Here is a 20,321-nt window from a genome sequence, read left to right on the forward strand (position 1 = left end):
CACACACGGTGGCAAAATGAAGAATAGTATTAACTCATATGTCCTAACCATCTACCTCTGTCATTAATGGTTCATTAATTTGATTCAAAAATTTTAAGAGAACAAGCACCGTACAAATACAATTGAAGTCCCTTGGTTGATATTCTCTGTTCCTACACTATCCACCTCCCTTTCCTGTCCTGTTTAGAGGTTTATTACCCTTTACTTGGAATAAGTCAGAGAATGTTCCTCACTGTCTCACGCAGTCCCCAGCGGGATTGTGTTCCAGAGTCTGTGGTAATAAATCGCTTGATTAGATATTTATTTTGTTTTTCATATCCTTCGTTTCAAAAAAAAAACCCCTTTGGGTATGTTTTTGGCTCAGTTTGTCAGTATTCTTTCTGGTTTATTTATTTATTCACTTTAATCTTTATTTATTATTGAGAGAAAAAGAGAGTATGTGCAAGGGAGGGGCAGAAAGAGAGACACAGAATCTGAAGCAGGCTCCAGGCTCTGAGCTGTCAGCACAGAGCCCAATGCGGGGCTCGAACCCACAAACCAGAGATCCTGACCTGAGCCAAAGTTGGACACTTAGCCAACTGAGCCACCCAGGAGCCCCTGTTTATTTATTTTTCAAAACTTTCAGCACCCTTTTATCAGAAAGACGTTTCTACATTTCGTTCAAAATTTTTTCTATACTTTTTATGTATATGTGATCCACCTGGAATTTATTTTTCTTTATAGTGTGAGATAAGGATCTAATTTTATTTATCCTGAGAGGAATAAACAACCAACCTGGCATCACTTACTGGACAGAGTAGACGTCCTTTCCTCACCTATTACTAGTAACTATCTTTTTGATCCATGGAGTTTCCATATGGAATGTTTGTGGGCTCTTCTATTTCACTGAGATGTTTCTCTACTTCTGGACCAATATCACACACTCTGTATTATTATAACTTTGTAATAAGTTTTATCATCTTGTAGGGTACATTCCATTTTATTTTAGTAATTGTTTAAATTTTAAGACGTATGATTTCTTCTTTTTCACATTAACCTGTTTGTTCCATGTTAGTCTTTCCTTCCTAAATTATTGTCTCCTTTAAAGAAAGCTATTCACCAACTCATTTATGTGAACATATTAAGTGTAATCACTTAAAGCCTATAATTTGAGAATAGTTTATAATATTAATACTGAATTTCATTTCTGAACCCAAGTATATAATTTTTGGTGTTCAATCTTACATTTAATATATTTTACCCTGTGGTTGGAGCAGAGTGTATGAATTCATTGTGCTCTTGTCTCTTATATAATAAAGTCCAAAGAAATATAACAATGTTCTACCTGATTTTCTGAAAAGCAATTGCATCTGCATCAGCTGTATATAATGCAGAAAACAGCAATTTCACTTCCTACTTCTTGGCTTCCTGGATTCAAGGGTTCCTCTTCAAACGCCAATTTTATTGAAGGGTCTGGCCTATTAGAGTCATCTCCTGGAGTAAAAGTAAAATGAACCTCTCCCAACTCTATCAGTAGTATCTCCTACTTCATGCCTATTTGAAAGGGTGTAACAATATAGTTAGTATTAATTTAGTTAAATTAAAATAAAAATGTATTCCATGACATGTATTTGCTTATATCTTAACTTTTTATCAGCAAGGATTTCAGAGTACAACATACAATTCTCTTCTTTCAAGAGTAAAGAAGAAGAAAGAAAAGAGGTTAATGCTTGTTGGAGCCAATTATAAAATACAATTCAGTGCCCAAGGCCTCTGATCTAGGATGTCCTTATCTCTGGCCAGCTTCACCTGCCAGAACGGGAGGCAAACTGCTTAACTTCCAAATAAATTTGGGTTTTATTTATTAATTTTAAATTTTAGATGTATTGTTTATTCAAAATGTGAAAGCATCAATGATAAACTGTTCTTTAATTATCAGAAAACCATCTTGATTTTTATATAAAGCAAAGGGCTATTGTTGACCTTTTCTCTAACGTGTTCTGTTGTTATAATTAGCATGTTTAAAAAGATGAAGTTCAGGACAAGTGAGCAATGCCTTCCCCACCCAGAATATGTCCTTAAAATAGAAACAGATGTTTTGGTTTTTTCTCTTTCAGCAGCTACTGTCTTTCATTCATTGGTAACCAGACGAGGCCATAAAGAGTAGCCATGTGATGCCTTGTTAAAACAGACTTTCTTTTAAGTTAAATCAATACTACCTTACATTGCATAACTTCATATGGGTAATATAACAAAGATTATAAAATGTGTGATTGTTTCAATAAGAAATACACACACACACACACACACACACACACACAGGAGGAGGGAGGGCGAGAGACAGAGATGTTCCTATTAATATCTATGTTGGGTTTAACATATACCTGTACATAACAGTTATTTTTAGAATCTCTCTGCCTACACAGAACAGGAGGACAAGAGATATGCCTTAATAAGGACGTGAGTCAGAGGGTAAAACGTTGATCTGTTAGAAACTCTCCACAAATATCAGCTGCATGGGCCTATTTACTAATTGACCTGTTACGAATTTCCTATTTATCCTAATAGTTCTAGAAATGATAAAGTGCCGTTTTTGTTTACGACATGCATTTAATTTCAATCACCTCAACAAAGGGCCTGTTCAGGTCATTAGCTTTGTAACTCTGGCCGTATCTTTACTCATTAACAGCTTCTTAAAGATTAACCACCCTTTTTAAGCTACTCAACGTATAGAGGCATAATGTTCCTAAAGGGACTTGCACAACTCATTTACATGGACCAGTAACACTAAGGTAGACTTACGTCGTTGCCTTACAGATCTTTGACAACTTGGGACGTCTTGCTCTTCCGTTGGTGTAGGGGTTTATTTTTTTTTTCACAGGTCTTAGACTGGCATACTTTCAAAAGCCAAAATGGTGTCAAAAAGAAGGATACCTTCCAGGCACCATTCTTTCAGCACCTATGAGGTCCTGTTGGCAGCTCTCTTTGTCTTATTGGTGGCGCTCTGTGCTGGATTAATCGCAGTGTCCTGGCTGGCAATCGAGGGATCAGAAAGAGGTAAGCCCTGCGGCTTCGGCTGAGGAAGAGGCTCTAGAGGAATGTGCCCACGTTAATTTCAGTTATCCCGCCAGGACGTTTTATCTGTTTCTGTGCTTTCACGACAAGATACCTGTGTCGCATTCAGATGCGTTCTGTAGTTCACTTCACAGAATATTAGAAAATCAGCTGGTATCGAATTTGGAATTTAATTCAGAATTAAAGCATGAGCCTAAGTTTTTTTAAAAATAAAACATGTTAAGTAAGGTTTTTTGTTTTTTTGTTTGCTTTAGTTTTAACATATAACAAAGTCAGTTTCATAGCCCAGTTTTCTTCTGATGGAATTTAAATAATAAATATATAAAAGCATTGTTGACCTCTAAAATCAGTAAGTAAGCAAGGTTAAAGGAAACATATTGTTTATTTCTAGGGAAAACATATTCATTTTCTCATTAGTCCAACAATTTGCAAGGCAACTATATAAGGGAACTTAGATATAATTGTAGACTTAGAAAGGTTTTAAGCTGCCTGAATAACAATTTGCAACTAGATATAGAGAAAGATAACTATTATTTACAGCTAAATTATCTACACCATCAGCTTTTCAAAGATCTCCAAATATATTCTTATTACAATAAATCTATGAGTTAGTTGTCACCCTTATTTTAGAGGTAAGGAATCAGAGACAAAATAATTTTAGTAATTTGTTTAAATTTATATCAGTACTTTATCGTTTTAAAAAATAATTCCATTATAATTCAATTTAAATACTATATACAAGGGATGTATTTTAAAAAGAATGAAGATTGGGGATATTGTATATAGAGGTTCACTCAGACTTTTAGAAAAGTGGCTGCTTGGTCTTACTTAAAAGCTACAAGTAAGTGGAAGAAGGTGTGATCATTTGAGAGTCCACTGGAATCTTGATGCTCAATGAAGGGACAAAAGTTATTTTACAAGTAAACCAAAAATAAATATTTATAAATGTTAATGAGATTTAATAGAACAACTGAAAATAAAAAATGAGTTGAGTTACATCTACAATAGAACAATAGAGGACATAGACATGCTACTTTTAATGCATTGCTTTGCTTTTTATTAAAAATCATTTTAGACTTACAAAAAGATTGCAAAAATTGTAGGGTTCTTGTATAGCCTTCACCTATCTTCACCTAATGTCAGTATCTTGTATACTTATGGTGCAATTGCTACAACCAAGAAATTAACATTATTGTATCAACCACACATTTTTATTCAAATTTTACCAGTTTTCCCACTAATGTCCTTTACCTGCTCAGGATCCAAACCAGATCCTACACAAGATTAAGTTATTATGTTTTCTCTGTCTCCTCCAATGCACAGTTCCTCAGTTTTTCTTTGTCTTTCACACTTAAATATGGAAATATAAATGTAATTCTGAGTTTTTGAAAACAAATGAAATAGCATAAATGATAATATATTCCACATTTATGCAATGATAACTGTGGAGACTGAATGCAACTTTATTGCTTAAGTTATTTCTAATGTTCCTTCTGGCCTGAGAAGCCTGGTGTCAGTGTATGATAGATCCTGGGTTCTAAAGTATGTCAATCAATGTCCCAATTCCAAATCTGTCACTTATGACCTTAATTCACCTTGGGAAATTTTCACAATAAATCTTAGCTCCAATTTCCCCATCTGTGAAGAGGAGAAATAGCATCTTCTCATACCGTAATGTGAGAGTTATATATTATTATTACTTCCTTTACTAATAATTTTATTTTAATTTACTATCTTTCCACTTAATTTTTTATTGTATTGAGATAATATACTTTCTGCAGTATTTTTAATAACTTCTCCAATAAAAACAGTCACCATCTCACAGCAAAAGGTCATACATGCCAACTTAATAATTACTAGAATAAAAAAAGTAGTTTCACATCTGTCTTTCAAAGTAACACATACACTGAAACCTTCACAGCAATCCACATGTAGAAAACCAACAGTGTCCCTGGATGCTGGGTGTTCAAGAAGTATCTGAAAGCAACTACAAAACTTCTAAAACTTTTAATGGTCCATTTCTCACCATGAATCCCTGGATCAGTTCCCCAAATTGGAGAAAGTTTATCCCTTATCTTCCAACAGGAATCTCAGTAGTTTAAAACAAAACAAAACAAAACAAAAAAACCCAAAAACACTTGGAAGCTTGGACTGTGGGTTAGATTTCAAATAAAAGGAAAAAATGGTAGGATAAAGAAGTTTATTTTTAATCTTGTAAAACAACCATATAACTTTTTTAAAAACCACCTACTTATGGAACATGAAGTATACAAAGAAAAATCAAGAACTACCACTCCAACACAGGAAGTAAGAACTTTAGGTCTGAGTATCAACCAGAATGTGCATATTCTCTCTTATTCATATCTCATATTGTTAGATTTTATTTCTTATTAATTCATTTAGATGCGATGTTTGGAAAAAGTCACAAAACCAGAGGGACATTGAAAATAACAGCTGGAGCCACGTATAATCCTAATTTGCAAGACAAACTCTCAGTGGATTTCAAAATTCTTGCTTTTGACCTTCAGCAAATGGTAGGAGACTGTCTTTTTTCAGCTGATTTAAAATTTCAAAACATAGTTTCACTAACTACTTGCCAAAAGATACATAGATCCCATTTTCTTACTTTGAGAAAATTAGTAACTAAATGTAATGTGCCCAGGAGGCTTAAATATATGAGTCCTATCGCCACACTGATGGAAACTGCCTGTGATCCATTCTAAGCAGAAAAAAAGATCAATTGATTTGAAATATTTGATAAAAGTTTAAATCTAAAATATACTGTTTTTTAAACTCTTTTTTTAGATAGATGATGTCTTTCAATCAAGTAACCTGAAAAATGAATATAAAAACTCAAGAATTTTAAGATTTGAGTAAGTACAGCTCCAAAATTTTTTATTGCTAGAAAGCCCAGAATCAAAAAATAGTAATTTTTTTAAACTAATATTTGGTAATTGTAAAACAAGGTGACCCACTGTCAGGAGAAAAGGGAACATTTAAAATTTCAACATTTTTCTAAGGATTTTGTGGGGAAAGTGGCATAGCATAAACTTTCATATATAGTAGCAAATAACTCTGGATAATATTTCTTATGTAAACATGTTTCTTTCTCAAGTAAAAATGAAAGGACACAGGTCTGAACCAAACTGACTCCATGACAGGCTTTAAGTTTCCCCTCTGACCTTAAAGGCCTAAGTTTCAGTTTCCCTGAAACTATCAGACACACATTGCCCAAGGCAGGAGAGACCACCCTTGTAACACTCAATCAGGAAAGGCCAGCTAACACCCTCCACATTCCTAAGGGTGAGGCCTGGAGATGGGAACCATAGAGAGTCACCTGTTGTTTAATACTAGATTAACCAGTTACTCACCCTACGTGGGGGTCCTGCGTCCACTCTGTAATTGGTTATTTTCAAAGAAACTCTAAATGTTGTGATTGGGTCCTGCCAAAAGTAACGAACACTCTGGACAATGTGTATGGTTAGAATGGCTACCAATGCTGTTATGTGATAATGATTGGATCACTGTACCTGTGTCACAATTTCTTGTAACCTCCCCCTTCCCAAATCCCATAAAAACCCTGCTCAGCCTTGTTTGGGGCTCTCAGCATGGATCCACTGCGCTGGTGAAGTCTGTGAGCCCAAGTTTAGGCTCGGCAAACTTAAGCCCGTAATAAATGCCCTTTGCTTTTGCATGTGTGACTCCATCTCCCTGGTGGTCTCTGGTTTTGGGGGACGATATTGCGATCTGGGTATAACAAAATTTTGCAGAGACACATGGATTGGGCTGAGGTTGACTGTATGCAGGTGCCGAGAGAGTGTTTGGTTTGCTCTGAACATGTAAAAATAGGCTCACGTATCACACTCCATTTACACTGAAAGTCACAAAGAGAAGACAATCACTGTTGCACACAGAAAGCAAAAGGGGACAATGCAAAGTCCCTACCAATAAAATGTGCATATTCATAAATTTTACTTTTATTAATTTATCATTTACTAGACATATATCATGTATTGTACTGACTAATGTTACTTAACATGACATGGCAAGTTGTATATACAGTTAGTAGAATAGGAATGCAGGAGAAAGGAAGATTTTAAATGAGGTAGTCTCCTTTGCTTGTCTGCTTTGGGCTGGAATCCCCACAGCCTCATTTACTAGACATATATCATGTATTGTACTGAAAAATTCATGGTCATCCAACAAAAGACAGCAATTCACACTGCTTGAAATAGATTCCATTATATAAGGATATCTGATAAAAATTAGGAATCCATTCTCAATGTTGCTGTGAACATCATTGTTACTGAGGTGTTTTACTTGTTTCTTTATAATTTCAGTTGCTAGAAAATCATTTCTTCTCAACCACATCTTTATTTCTTTGGCTCTTACCCACTGATCCTAATGCTAGTTCTTAAGTTTTTACAGAATATATGTATCTCTATCTTTATATCTCTGTCTTGCAAATACCTGAAGATTGTTCCTAGTGTTATCATTTTAAATGTGGATAGGTACTCTCTGGGTTTTGTCTAAGAAAAGCACTCTGACCCTCTATTTTCCTTTCCCCACTCTGTGAAGGCTTCTGTACTAGCCCTGCCACATCACCTGTGCACCTGCAAAAGTATCCTGCTTTCTCTCTCTTGTATACTTTTTCACTGTCTGGACCTGCATTTCTCCCTTAGTGTATATTACATCCATCCTTACAAGCCATTAAGAACCAGTCCATGCATCTCCCACAGGGATGCTCACCTGACACTCTCGCCCCAGATAGGTGTGTCCCTGACCTGCTCACTTAGCAAATAAAGTAACAATGTTTATACTATAATTTAATTATTAGTTTATCTCCTTTGTTAAACTATGGGCTCCATCAGGGCAAAAAATATCTTGATATCTGTATTTCCAGAAACTAGTTGATGTCTGTCTCAGAGGATGTGTTTTATAAAGTCCTAGAAAATAAATAAACCATTTCCTTGCCACCTGATGTTGATACACTGAGTACTACATTAGGTGCTACAAGTTTTCTTTAGTTCTTGTCCTACAGATATAAAAATAACTATACTCTGACTCGGGCGTTAACTCTTTATTAGAACAGAACTTTAATTTAAAAAATTCTAAACTAGCTCTCTGAAAGCACAAGATTGTTAAAAATTCAAGAACCCCTCGGGTTAGAAAGGAGGGTCATGGAAGGTTTTACCTGATAAGCATGAGACAAGACTACTTCAGGAGAGAAGGGAAGCAACTTTTGTTACAGAAGAAGAATTGATTGTTGCATATTAGTGATATTTTCTGGCTGTCAGTGAGTGCCCAACAATATGTTGAGACAACTGGAAAGTGTTGAATAAAAGCCTAGGAGTCTGACATTTAACCTTTTTCAAATGGAAGCCGTAAGGGACTCTAGGTCAGTGGAGAAATTCAATGAATCTAACTGTACAGTAAGTCTCATCCCCTACCTCAGATCAAGAACAACTGAGTCAGAGAGTCTGGTGACAAAGATACTAGGTAAAAGAATTCTTAATTCCTAATGACCAAATAGGGCAAGGAAGCTCAAGTCAAGTCATTTAGAAAAGCAATGACAAGATCAAATGAAGATTATACTCAGGGCCTTGTCATTTCTTGTTGGAACAAAACTACTCCTATCAGTAGAAGTCACAATGAAAACAACAATAATAAAAAAAGTTTTAAAATCTCTTTTGCTCTTTCTTTCTTTCCTTTCTTCTTTTCATCTATTTATCTACCTATACTTATTCTTTATCAAATTGTATATTCATGACATCTTAGTCCCAGTGGCCAAACAACCCTACACCCATCTACGTCTTCATTCCTGCCCACGATACAGAGCCTTCTACTCTTGTTTTCCAGGACTTATTATCAGCAAGAGCCTCTTTCATGGGCTCAGTATCGGGACTGGAAGGCACGTGGACTCTTAGGAAAGGCTTTTGTTTGTATGTTTGTTTGGTTTAGGTTTTTGTTGTTGTTTGTCTTTCTCCAAGGAGTATTTTTATAATATTTATTCAATATTCTGTGAGAATAAAAACATGCATGTAAATTTTTTTCCACTTTAAGCAATTTGTCTATTTTGGAGTATGTGGATTCAATTTCTCTCTTCCAGTATTGTAGATTGGTTGTGGATCTGTGCATCAAAGCATTAATTCGAATTTTTTCAAAATTTTAGCATTCCTTAAGGAGCGTTATCCCAGGTACTTGCCTCTCCTTTTTTAAAAATTTTTTAAATGTTTATTTATTTTGAGAGACAGAGAGAGAGAGAGCATGAGTGGGGAGGGGCAGAGAAAGAGAGAGGCACAGAATTTGAAGCAGGCTCCAGGCTCTGAGCCATCAGCACAGAGCCCAACACAGGCAGGGCTCAAACCCACAGACTGCGAGATCATGACCTGAGCCGAAATCTGATGCTTAACTGACTGGGCCTCCCAGGTGCCCCACTTACCTCTCCTCATGGTAGGCTCTGCCCAGTGAAATCCATACAAAGCACAGAGTCCATTGCAAAGTGTATTAGGATAGTTTTGCTACTGGAAGTCTTCATATCTACATGTCTACTGTGTGCTAGATAACTTTATTTTTAATAGATGAGGAAAAATTGCTGAATATAGCCTTTTATATGTAGGCCTGCTAGATTATTAAAGCCCCATTTATCAAACCCAGAGTTTTCTTTGATATTTAATAAGTAATTTTTTATTTCTCTAGAAGGAAAAATTACTATACCAGAAACCATAAATTATTTGGGCTAAGGAATTCTTTCTTTCTCCTCCTCCATAGCTACCAATGTAGTACCTAAACCGTGCTATGTATTTTCTAATGATTCACAAATAATACACTGTATCAGTGTAGAGATACTTTCACCCACTTGTACCTGAACTACTTTTTAGTCAGAAGTAATTTTTTGAAAGATGCAATGCAAAAGAATTTCATGAAAATGTCTGTAAGATAAATTATAGGTCAGTTCATTGGACTACTGAGAAGAGAAAGATAGGAAAAGGAATTTAGGAGCAAGAAAGAAAGAAACTAGCAAAACATTTAAATTTACTTTAAATAATCATTTATAAAATGATATGCTCTACTCAGAATAAAGCACTGACTCCTAATTAGTTACACATTATTTTAATTTTAAACTCTAAATGATAAAATGTGCACCAGACATAACTGAATTCCCAACTAACCATATGCATAACAACAGTGAAAAATACATCTAAAAATCCCTTAAAATACCTTTTTTCCCTTTTCTTACTGATCTCAGTTAAACTCACTATATTCATGTATATGTGGTCACATTATAGCACTCAGAAAACTAAACTTAGTCATCTAGGTATCCTTCTTTCCTTTTAAAAATATTCCTTAATATCAGGGCTCCTGGGTGGTCCAGTTGGTTAAGCATCCTACTTTTGATTTCAGCTCAACTCATGACCTCATGATTAGTGAGTTCAAGTCCCACCTTGGGCTCTCAGCTGTCAGCACAGAACCTGCTTTGGGATTCTCTCTCTCTGCCCCTCACTCGCTCACACATGCTTATTCTCTAAATAAATTAACATTAAAATATATATGTTACTTAATAACAACCCCTGCTCCTCTATTAAAGTGTGTGTGTGTGTGTGTGTGTGTGTGTGTGTGTGGCCACTCTGCAGATTTGTTCTCCTCTGGGAACACTGATGTTTTCTGCTCTGTGGAAAGTGCTTTGACTCAAAGACCATTTAGCAGTCAAGCCTTTTAATAAAGTGCTGTTTACCCTTTGTGGCAATATGCAGCTTATTTTGCCCTTTGAGCACAGATGAGTCACAAAGTCAGGAAAGGAAAGGCTTTTGTTTACTCAGCAACCTTAGAGGTTATCGATATCATTAAGAAAATAAGAGATAAGGAACATTTTGATTTATTGCACACAGGCTCTCTGTACAGTGATGGGATTTATCTGCCTCACAAAAAAAAAGCTCAGATATTCCACTGGAATAAGTACTTTGAAATGAAAATGGCCATTGTTACATTGTAGTTTTTTAAAGGAAAAATTCTCACTTACCTTAATAAATAAAATCCATCTCACAGCAGTGATAGAGATCAATATCAAACCAATCAAATCACAGCTTTAGCTTTCTCATTAGGTGAAACACAAGCGTTTATTATGGTTTTCTAGATTTCTAAATATATGTCTCTTATCTCAACATTTACACTGAATAAGAAAAGAAATTTTAAAAAACATAACTGTATGGGATATATGTTAACTAACTAGAATGAAAATAAAAAGCTTCAAAAAAGGAAGAAAGGGGCGCCTGGGTGGCTCAGTCCATTAAGCGTCCGGCTTTGGCTCAGGTCATGATCTCACAGTTTGTGGGTTCAAGCCCCACATACGGCTCTGTGCTAACTGCTAGCTCAGAGCCTGGAGCCTAGCTCAGATTCTGTGTCTCCCTCTCTCTCTGGCTCTCCCCTGATCACACTGTCTCTCTCTCTCAAAAATAAATAAAAAGCATTAAAAAATTTTTTAAAAAGGAATAAATTTGGAAAAATAAACAAATAAATATAGATATACAATATGTAACTCTTGTTCTTCCAAAGTATAAATAATTAGATAAAATGTATAATTTGCAACTAAGAAAATACATCTTTCATACAAAATCAGAATGAACTACTCCAGTTATTTGCAACGCAATGAAGGAAAATTCCACTCTTGCATTTTCTCTACCAAAAACGCCTTCCGTCTTCACTCTCTAACTCAAATTTTTAAAAAGGCAAGTATTCGGCCAAATTAAACATGTGGGAATTTACATAAAGAAACAACTCAGATATAGGGGCGCCTGGGTGGCTTGGTCAGTTAGGCATCCAACTCTTGATTTTGGCCCCGCCCATCGGTTTCTGTGCCAACAGCGCCCAGTGAGCTTGGGATTCTTTCTATCCCTTTCTCTCTGCCCCTCCCCCACCCATGCATGCTCACTCTTTCATTCTCTTTCTTTCTCTCAAAATAAACGTTTTCTTAACAAAAGAAATAGCTCAGATTTAATCAGAATTGAATTAAAGTATTAGAACTATCTACCGTGCAATCAACGATAAGTTTAAACTATATATGTGAAGATTGAGAAATGTATTTAATCCTGTCCATATTTAATCCTGTCCATTTAACTAAAATGGGCTGTGGTGGGGGCAAAGGGCAGCTTTGAGAAGGAGGAGGAGGAAGTGGAAGAGGAGGAGAGTAGAGGGATGGGGTGGGAAGGAAGTGGGACAGGGAGGAGAGTGTCAGAGGAGGAAGAAGGGGAGAGGCAGAGCATGAGAAAGCCTTCTCATTTACAAAATATGGTTCCTATGATGAAATAAAGTTAAATATTCTGACTTTTTTTTCCATAATATTTTATTGTCAAATTGGTTTCCATACAACACCCAGTGCTCTTCCCCATAAGTGCCCTCCTCCATCACCACCACCTCTTTTCCCCCTCCCCCTTCCCCTTCAACCCTCAGTTAGTTTTCAGTATTCAATAGTCTCTCAAGTTTTGCATCCCTCTCTCTCCCCAACTCTCTTTCCCTCTTCCCCTCCCCCTGGTCCTCCATTAGGTTTCTCCAGTTTTCCTGTTAGACCTATGAGTGCAAACATATGGTTTCTGTCCTTGTCTGCCTGGCTTATTTCGCTTAGCATGACACCCTCAAGGTCCATCCACTTTCCTACAAATGGCGATATTCTGACTTTTAAAAATAATTTATTTAATAGAGGTGAAGTGTGAAGGAAGAGAAAAAAGAAGATTCTATCTCCTGAAATTATGGTGGGAAAAAATATCTATCCCTTCCTTCCCAAAACCCATCTTCTATTTTCCCCATCTATTTGAATATAAAAATCTAGTAACAATACAAAATGAAAACCTGGACTGACATCTAAGTAAATGTACTGCGTTGTCTTTCCTCTTAACGAATGGTCACTATGGAACTATCTGTATGGGAATACAACTATATATGCAGAGGGACTATTGTATGGGAATGGGAACTATATAAAGTGCATATGTAAACAGAGACTCTGGACTTCATCCCGATCCCTGATAGTAATAAGCTGTAAAACTCTGGGCAAAGTTACCTACATTAGTCCAAGCCTCAATCTCCTTGTTGCTAAAATAGGTACAAAAACAGAGTAATCCCTCTTTTCTGAAGCTTCTGTTTAAATAAACATGGAATAAAGCCTGGAAGCTATATGCCAGTTGAGGGGTTTTTAAAATTTATTTAAATTAAACTTTGTTAACATACAGTGTAACATTGGTTTCAGGAATAGAATCTAGCAATTCATCAATTATGTATGACACCCAGTGCTTAGCCCAACAAGTGCCCTTCTTAATGCCCATCACCCATTTAGCCCATGCCCCACCCAACACACCTCTAGCAACCCTCAATTTCCTCTCTGTATTTAAGAATCTCTTATGGTTTGCCTCCCTCTCTGTTTTTATCTTATTTTTCCTTCCCGCCCCTACATTCACCTAATTTGTTTCTTAAATTCCATATTTAAGTGAAATCATATGATATTTATCTTGCTCTGACTGACATTTCATTTAGTACAATACACTCTAGTTCCACCCATGTTGCTGTAAATGGCAAGATCTCATTTTTTTGATTGCTGAGTAATATTCCATTGTGAATATATATCACATTTTTTTTTATCCATTCATCTGTCAATGGACATTTGGGATCTTTCCATATTTCGGCTATTGTCAAGAGTGCTGTGGATGAACATTGGGTTGCATGTGCCCCTTCAAATCAGTACTCCTGTATCCTTTGGATAAATACCTAGTCATGCAATTGCTAAGTCATAGTTTAGTTTGATTTTTAATTTTTTGAGAAACCTCCACACTGTTTTCCAGAGTGCACCAGTTTACATTCCCACCAATAGTGAAAGTCTTCTCTTTTCTCCACATTCTCACTAACATTTGTTATTTCTTGAGTTGTTGATTTTAGCCATTCTGACAGGTGTGAGGTTGTATCTCATTGTGGTTTTGATTTGTATTTCTCTGATGATGAGTGATGTTGAGCATCTTCTCATGTGTCTGTTAGCCATCTAGATGTCTTCTTTGGAAAACTGTCTAGTCATGTCTTCTGCCTATTTCTTCACTGGATTATTTGCTTTATGGGTGTTGAGTTTAATAGATTTTGGATACTAACTCTTTTTCTGATGTCATTTGCAAATATCTTCTCCTATTCTGTTGGTTGTCTTTTAGTTTTGTTTATTGTTTCCTTTTCCATGCAGAAGTTTTTTAACTTGATGAGGTCCCAATAGTTCGTTTTTGCTTTATTTCCCTTGCCTCCAGGGATGTGTCTAGTAAGAAGTTGCTGTGGCTAAACTCAAAGAGGTTGCTGCCTGTTTTCTTCTCTAGGATTCTGATGGTTTCCTGCCTCATGTTTAGGTTTTTCATCCATTTTGAATTTGTTTTTGTGTATGGTGTAAAAAAGTGGCCCAGGTTCATTCTGCATGTTGCTTTCCAGTTTTTCCAACACCATTTGCTGAAGAGACTGTCTTTTCCATTGGATACTCTTTCCTGGTTTGTAGAAGATTAGTTAAATATATGTTTGTGGGCCAATTTCTGAGTTCTTCATTCTGTTCCATTGATCTCTGTGTCTGTTTTTGTGCCAGTACCATACTGTCTGGATGATTACAGCTTTGTAGTACAGGCTAAAGTCCGGAATGATGCCTGAGCGCTTTGGTTTTAATTTTCACTATTACTTTGACTTCAGGGTCTTTTGCGGTTCCATATGAATTTTAAGATTATTTATTCTAACTCTATGAGGAATGCTGGTGTTATTTTGATAAGAATGGCACCGAATGTGTCTATTGCCTTGGTTAATATTGACATTTTAACAATATTTGTTCTTTCAATCCATAAGCATGGAATGTTTTCCATTTCTTTGTGCCTTTTTAAAATTTCTTTCATAAGCTTTCTATATTTTTCAGAGTACAGATCTTTTACCTTTTTGGTTAAGTTTATTCTTATGTATTTTATGGGTTTTGGTGCAATTGCAAATGGGATAGATTTCCTCTTTCTGCTGCTTCATTATTGGTATATAGAAATGCAACCAATTTCTGTACAATGATTTTATATCCTGTGACTTTTCTGAATTCATATATCAGTTCTAGAAGGTTTTTGGTGGAGTCTTTCTTGCTTTCCACTTAGCATATCATGTCATCTGCAAAGAGTGAAAATTTGACTTCTTAGCCAGTTTGTGTATCATTTATTCCTTTTTGTTGTCTGATTGCTGAGGTGAATTCTGCCCATACTATAATATGTTGAACAACAGTGGTGAGAATGGGCATCCCTGTCATGTTTCTGATCTCAGGGGGATGGCTCTCAGTTTTTCCCCATTGAGGATGATGTTAAGTTGTGGGCCCTTCAAAAATGGCCTTTATGATGTTGAGGTATGTTCCTTCTATCAATACTTTCCTGAGGGTTTCTATCAAGAAAGGATGTTGTATTTTGTCAAATGTTCTTTCTAGGTCTAGTGAGAGGATAATATGGTTCTTATCCTTTCTTTTATTAATGTGGTACATCACACTGATTGATTTGCAAATATTGAACCAGCCCTGAAGCCCAGGAGTAAATCCCACCTAATCATGGTGAATAATTCTTTGGCCAGTTAGGATTTTTAAAACTCCAATTAACAACACATGACTAGGGGCACCTGGGTGGCTCAGTTGGTTTAGCATCCTGCTCTTAATTTTAGCTCAGGTCATGTTCTCACAGTTGTGATCCCGCCCCATGTGTGTCTCCACCCAAACTGTGGAGCCTGCTTAAGATTCTCTCTCTCTCTCTCTCTCTCTCTCTCTCTCTCTCTCTCTCTCTCTCTCTCTTTCTCTCTCTCTTTCTCCTCCTCCTCCTCTTCCTCCTCCTCCTCCTCCTCCTTCTCCTCCTCCTTCTTCTTCTTCTTCTTCTTCTTCTTCTTCTTCTTCTTCTTCTTCTTCTTCTTCTTCTTCTGCCTCTCCCCTGCTCATGCTATTGCTGTCTCTCCCCCGCCCCCCTAATTATGACTAATGGTGCCATAAACAGCAAATGCTGTTATTATCTGACATCACAAGAAAACTAGAGATTTCAGCAGGGCTTAGGTCAATGGTACAATGACAATAACATAATCTGGAATTTGGGTGCTTTTCTTCTTTTAGTGTATTATTTTTAGCTTATCAATCAAAGCTCATCTCATAGTCCCACGGGGGAAGTGGCAGTTCTGACAATCATATGTAAATTAATAATGTTGAACAATGAAGAGTAGTAACCTCTCCCAGGTAGATATGGACAAATTTTCCAGAAGGTTCTCATCAGTGTCCCCTCAGATTCCAGCCACAAAGGCTACTTCATATGCCCATGAATAAAACTGCTATTTGACATGAGGAATGGTTGGAGAAGATGTCACCTTTCCTGAGAAAATGGGGAGTTATTCTCAAATAAAAGTAAGGATCAGTCAGCATGGAAAAATTAATGAAAGTAGAAGAGTAGATTAAAAAAATAATGTGTGACAAAATGTATCCTTTTCAAAGATTGCAAGTGGTTCCATGTATGGGTGAATTTGGGGAACTCTGAACTAAACAGTTACTAAGGAGCCTTCTCATTTACAAGATTTGGTTACTATGATTTATGCAAAGTTAAACACTCTGGCTTTTGAAAATAACTTATATAATAGAGTTAAAGTGTGAAATTATTATATCAGAGTAAGACACTTCATTTCAAAAATGAAAAACCAGCTACATAGAAAAGAATCCCTCTACTAAAACTGTGAAATCTGAATAGTGGCACAGATATTAAGAAAGAATATTGTACCTGGAGGACATGCTGATCTACTATGATATTCAAGGCACGTTCTGATCCAATATATAGTCCTGGAAGGAAAAAGAATTGTAAACTCTACCAAGATAATGGTTTGGGTAGATAAAGAACACATTTAGAGTTGATGAAGTCTTTGAAGAATCTTACTAACTTATAGATGCCACAAGGATATGAGTGTAATTGCCCAAAATTCAGAACCAGCAAACATACAATGCAAAATTCATTCTCCCTAGTCTTTCTTTTTAGGGTCCAAGTATACTCTGAGTACCCTCAGCTTTCTGAGGGGCACACAATAAAGATCAAGGCTATAGTTTGTCTCCTAAGTAATTTTATCCCCAGAAGAATACCATGAGATAAGCAGAAGAATAGGCAGGAGAGCAAAACTCTCTCAACTATTCCTATTGGGCCACAAATTTACTCATTTTTTAAAAATTTCTTTAAACTATAAACAAATTGTCAATGAAGAAACTTTTTAAATGGATGTTTTGGAGCAGGGGATAAATAAAAAGGAATATGATTTGGGTCATATAATTGAATTCTAATGTTATGGTCATAAATAATGTAGGCAAAATAATCCCAACTCTTGACTATCCCCAATAATTCCAAGTGTATGAATATTCTTTCTATCCCTTAAAATCAGGGCATATTTTGATATTTTATAGTAAGAATAGAGAAGAAAAAGTAGATACTTACTCATTGCTCCAAACTTGCTATCAGGCCTTTATAAACTATGTAGAAAACTCTGAAATCAGTGAAACTCTCTTAGAGTTCTCCCAACTTAGAAATCATCTGTGAAAAATTACATATCCACACTTTTCTTTCCTTCACACAGTGAATTAAGAGTAAATATTATGATACCATATGACTTTGTTTAATTTGACACGGGTAATCCTAGGGAAGAGATTGGCCTGAGGATTAGGGTGCTAATGTAGAACTCAGAAAAGTTTCATTCTGGATATGTCTGTGTTATTGGACCAACATTCAGTCTTCCAATTCTCTTTTCTTCCACCTGTAAGTTAAGGTAATATTTTACATAACCTACCAAGGTTTACTACACAGTGTAATAAAGTGATAACTATAATTCAAAGACCTCTTACATGAATTAAATACAAATCATTTGATGAAGGCTGACTTTTTCCTCTTATATCATCTTTTGCTTTACAGAAATGGCAGCATTATAGTTATATTTGACCTTTTCTTTGCCCAGTGGGTGTCAGATGCAAATGTAAAAGAAGAACTGATTCAAGGCATTGAAGCAAATAAATCCAGCCAACTGGTCACTTTCCATATTGATTTAAGCAGCATTGATATCACAGGTATCTGTGAACATTATTTGATTTCTTTGAATCATTAAGCTATGAAATTAAAATTCTAGCTATATACCAGGGAAGCAGTGGGATCGTCCTTGACTTTAGGAACATGTCTTATTGCCTCAGGTAACACATTTACATGAGAAATGTGAAATATGGAGAAATCATATTTGAAGAAAAATATCAGTAAGGAAAAGTTTGTAAAATATCAGATCAGAAAGGTTCTGAAAATATTGGCATACATAAATGTTTGTGGGTCGCATCACATTCTTGGCATTTGTCAAGTACACCCTGACTTCCCAGGAACTCTCCAATTCATTACTTCCTGATAGAGTTATAGATGTTCTTAAATTACAAAGTCACATGGCAAGCTCACTCTAATTAAGAACTTAAAAGAAGGAGAGGATAAAACATAGAGAGCTTAATGTTTGATTCATCCCAGTTATTTATTAACAAAGAAATAAAGCTTCATTTTTAAAATAAGTAATTTTAATTTTTTTAGTGTTTATTTTTGAAAGAGGGAGGCAAAGTATATGTGGGGGAGGGGAAGAGGGAAAGGGAGACACCGAATCCGAAGCAGGCTCCAGGCTCTGAGATATCAGCAGGGCTTGAACCCACAAACTGAGAGATCATGACCTGAGCTGAAGTCAGCCACTTAACTGACTGAGCCAACCAGGCACCCCTAAAATAAGTAATTTTACAGTGAAAATAAATCAAAGGGGAAGAGATACAGGACATTAAAAGTAATAGCAGGACAATAATGTCTATCAATGTCAAGGTTATCCTAAATTTTCCATTCTAGTTATCCTCCATCCAATTCAGTTCAACAAACATTTACATATACCTTCATTTTGGTTGAAAGCAATATTACTAATTTACCAGGTCCATCTACGTCCACCATTCCTTACTTGTAAACCTTGGAGTCAAGATGTTTTGAAATTTGGAAATTTTTGGACCTCAGAAAGCTAATCAGTATATAAATATCCACATCAAGTGAAATAAAGACAAACTTTAAATAGCCTAACACCAGTTTAAGCAGTTTTGCTATAGAATGAGATCAGTCAGTATAGGTTTATTTCTAAATCAAATGAATTTTTGGGGTTTTTTTTTTGATTTTGTAATACTATATACAAAAGTTTCTTTTCCTTATGGTATTAGTTCATCAAACACAGTTTTCTCATTTGTTGAGGCTCCTCCTGTATCCTGCTGCACCTATTTAGGGAGAAGACTAAGCTCTTAAGAGCTTCCTCTACTGATGGCCTGGTTCCTCTGGCACAACAGCTGGTGCAGAGACTGTTGTGGATCTTTGCATAATTCAGATGAGCTAAAAGCTACTAGCAGTTAGAATAGATGATTTATCTATTGACACATTTAATCCTTACATTAATCTTAATACATGGTATCTTTACTAACCCTCACTTTACAGATGAGACCAAAACACAGACAATTTTGATAATTAGACTTAAATTTCACATGTATTTAGAGTTAGATAGAAGATTCTGACCCAGGTGACCTGACCCTAAGGTCTGTGCTCTTAAGCATTATAGTAGTTTGTTTACAATTTTTTAAATGTTTATTTATTTATATTATGATAGAGAGAGAGAGAGAGAGAAAATGAGTCGGGGAGGGGCAGAGAGAGAGAGGGAGAGAGAAAGAATGTCAAGCAGGCTCCACACTTAGCTCAGAGCCCCTCACGGGGCTCAATCTCACAACCGTGAGATCGTTATCTGACCCAAAATCAAGAATCGGATTGATTCTCAACTGACTGAACCACCCAGGGACCCCTGTTTACGATGGTTTTATCTTTAAACAGCATTGATTGATACTTACTTTATAGTCATTTTCTTCCAGAAAGTTGGTTTCTTATTATCTTTAGTTGAGTGTGCATCAGTTTCTGGAAGTCTCTTCTGGCATTGTATTAACAGATATGCTGAAACTTATTTTCATGACTACCTACAGTTGGGCTATTTGGGGGTGGTTTTTAAAAATACTTATTTATTCAATAAAAGTATATCTTTGAGTTAACTGAAATAAATATCATAGATGCAATAAATGATATCAGCAACTAAAGTATATGCTCCACACATTGAAGTTACAGTTAATTTGTTGAACTATGTCACGACATATTCATAAACATGATACCAAGCTTAATTTTAGATATTTAAGTTTATAATGTTAATATTTA

General features: G+C 35.9%; 1 protein-coding gene across 1 annotated transcript in view; it reads left to right on the top strand.

Annotated features, from left to right (window-relative positions):
- Positions 1-2,891: 2,891 nt before the first annotated feature.
- TMPRSS15 (transmembrane serine protease 15) overlaps positions 2,892-20,321 on the top strand; it is a 115,404-nt gene continuing 97,974 nt past the window's right edge. The window contains exons 1-4 of the mRNA XM_029938684.1: positions 2,892-3,036; positions 5,458-5,588; positions 5,860-5,927; positions 17,991-18,142. Of these exons, the coding sequence (XP_029794544.1) occupies positions 2,892-3,036; positions 5,458-5,588; positions 5,860-5,927; positions 17,991-18,142 (496 nt within the window). The remainder of the gene's footprint in view (positions 3,037-5,457; positions 5,589-5,859; positions 5,928-17,990; positions 18,143-20,321) is intronic.

This window comes from Suricata suricatta, chromosome 5, assembly GCF_006229205.1.
Source record: "Suricata suricatta isolate VVHF042 chromosome 5, meerkat_22Aug2017_6uvM2_HiC, whole genome shotgun sequence".
NCBI classification, from domain to species: domain Eukaryota; kingdom Metazoa; phylum Chordata; class Mammalia; order Carnivora; family Herpestidae; genus Suricata; species Suricata suricatta.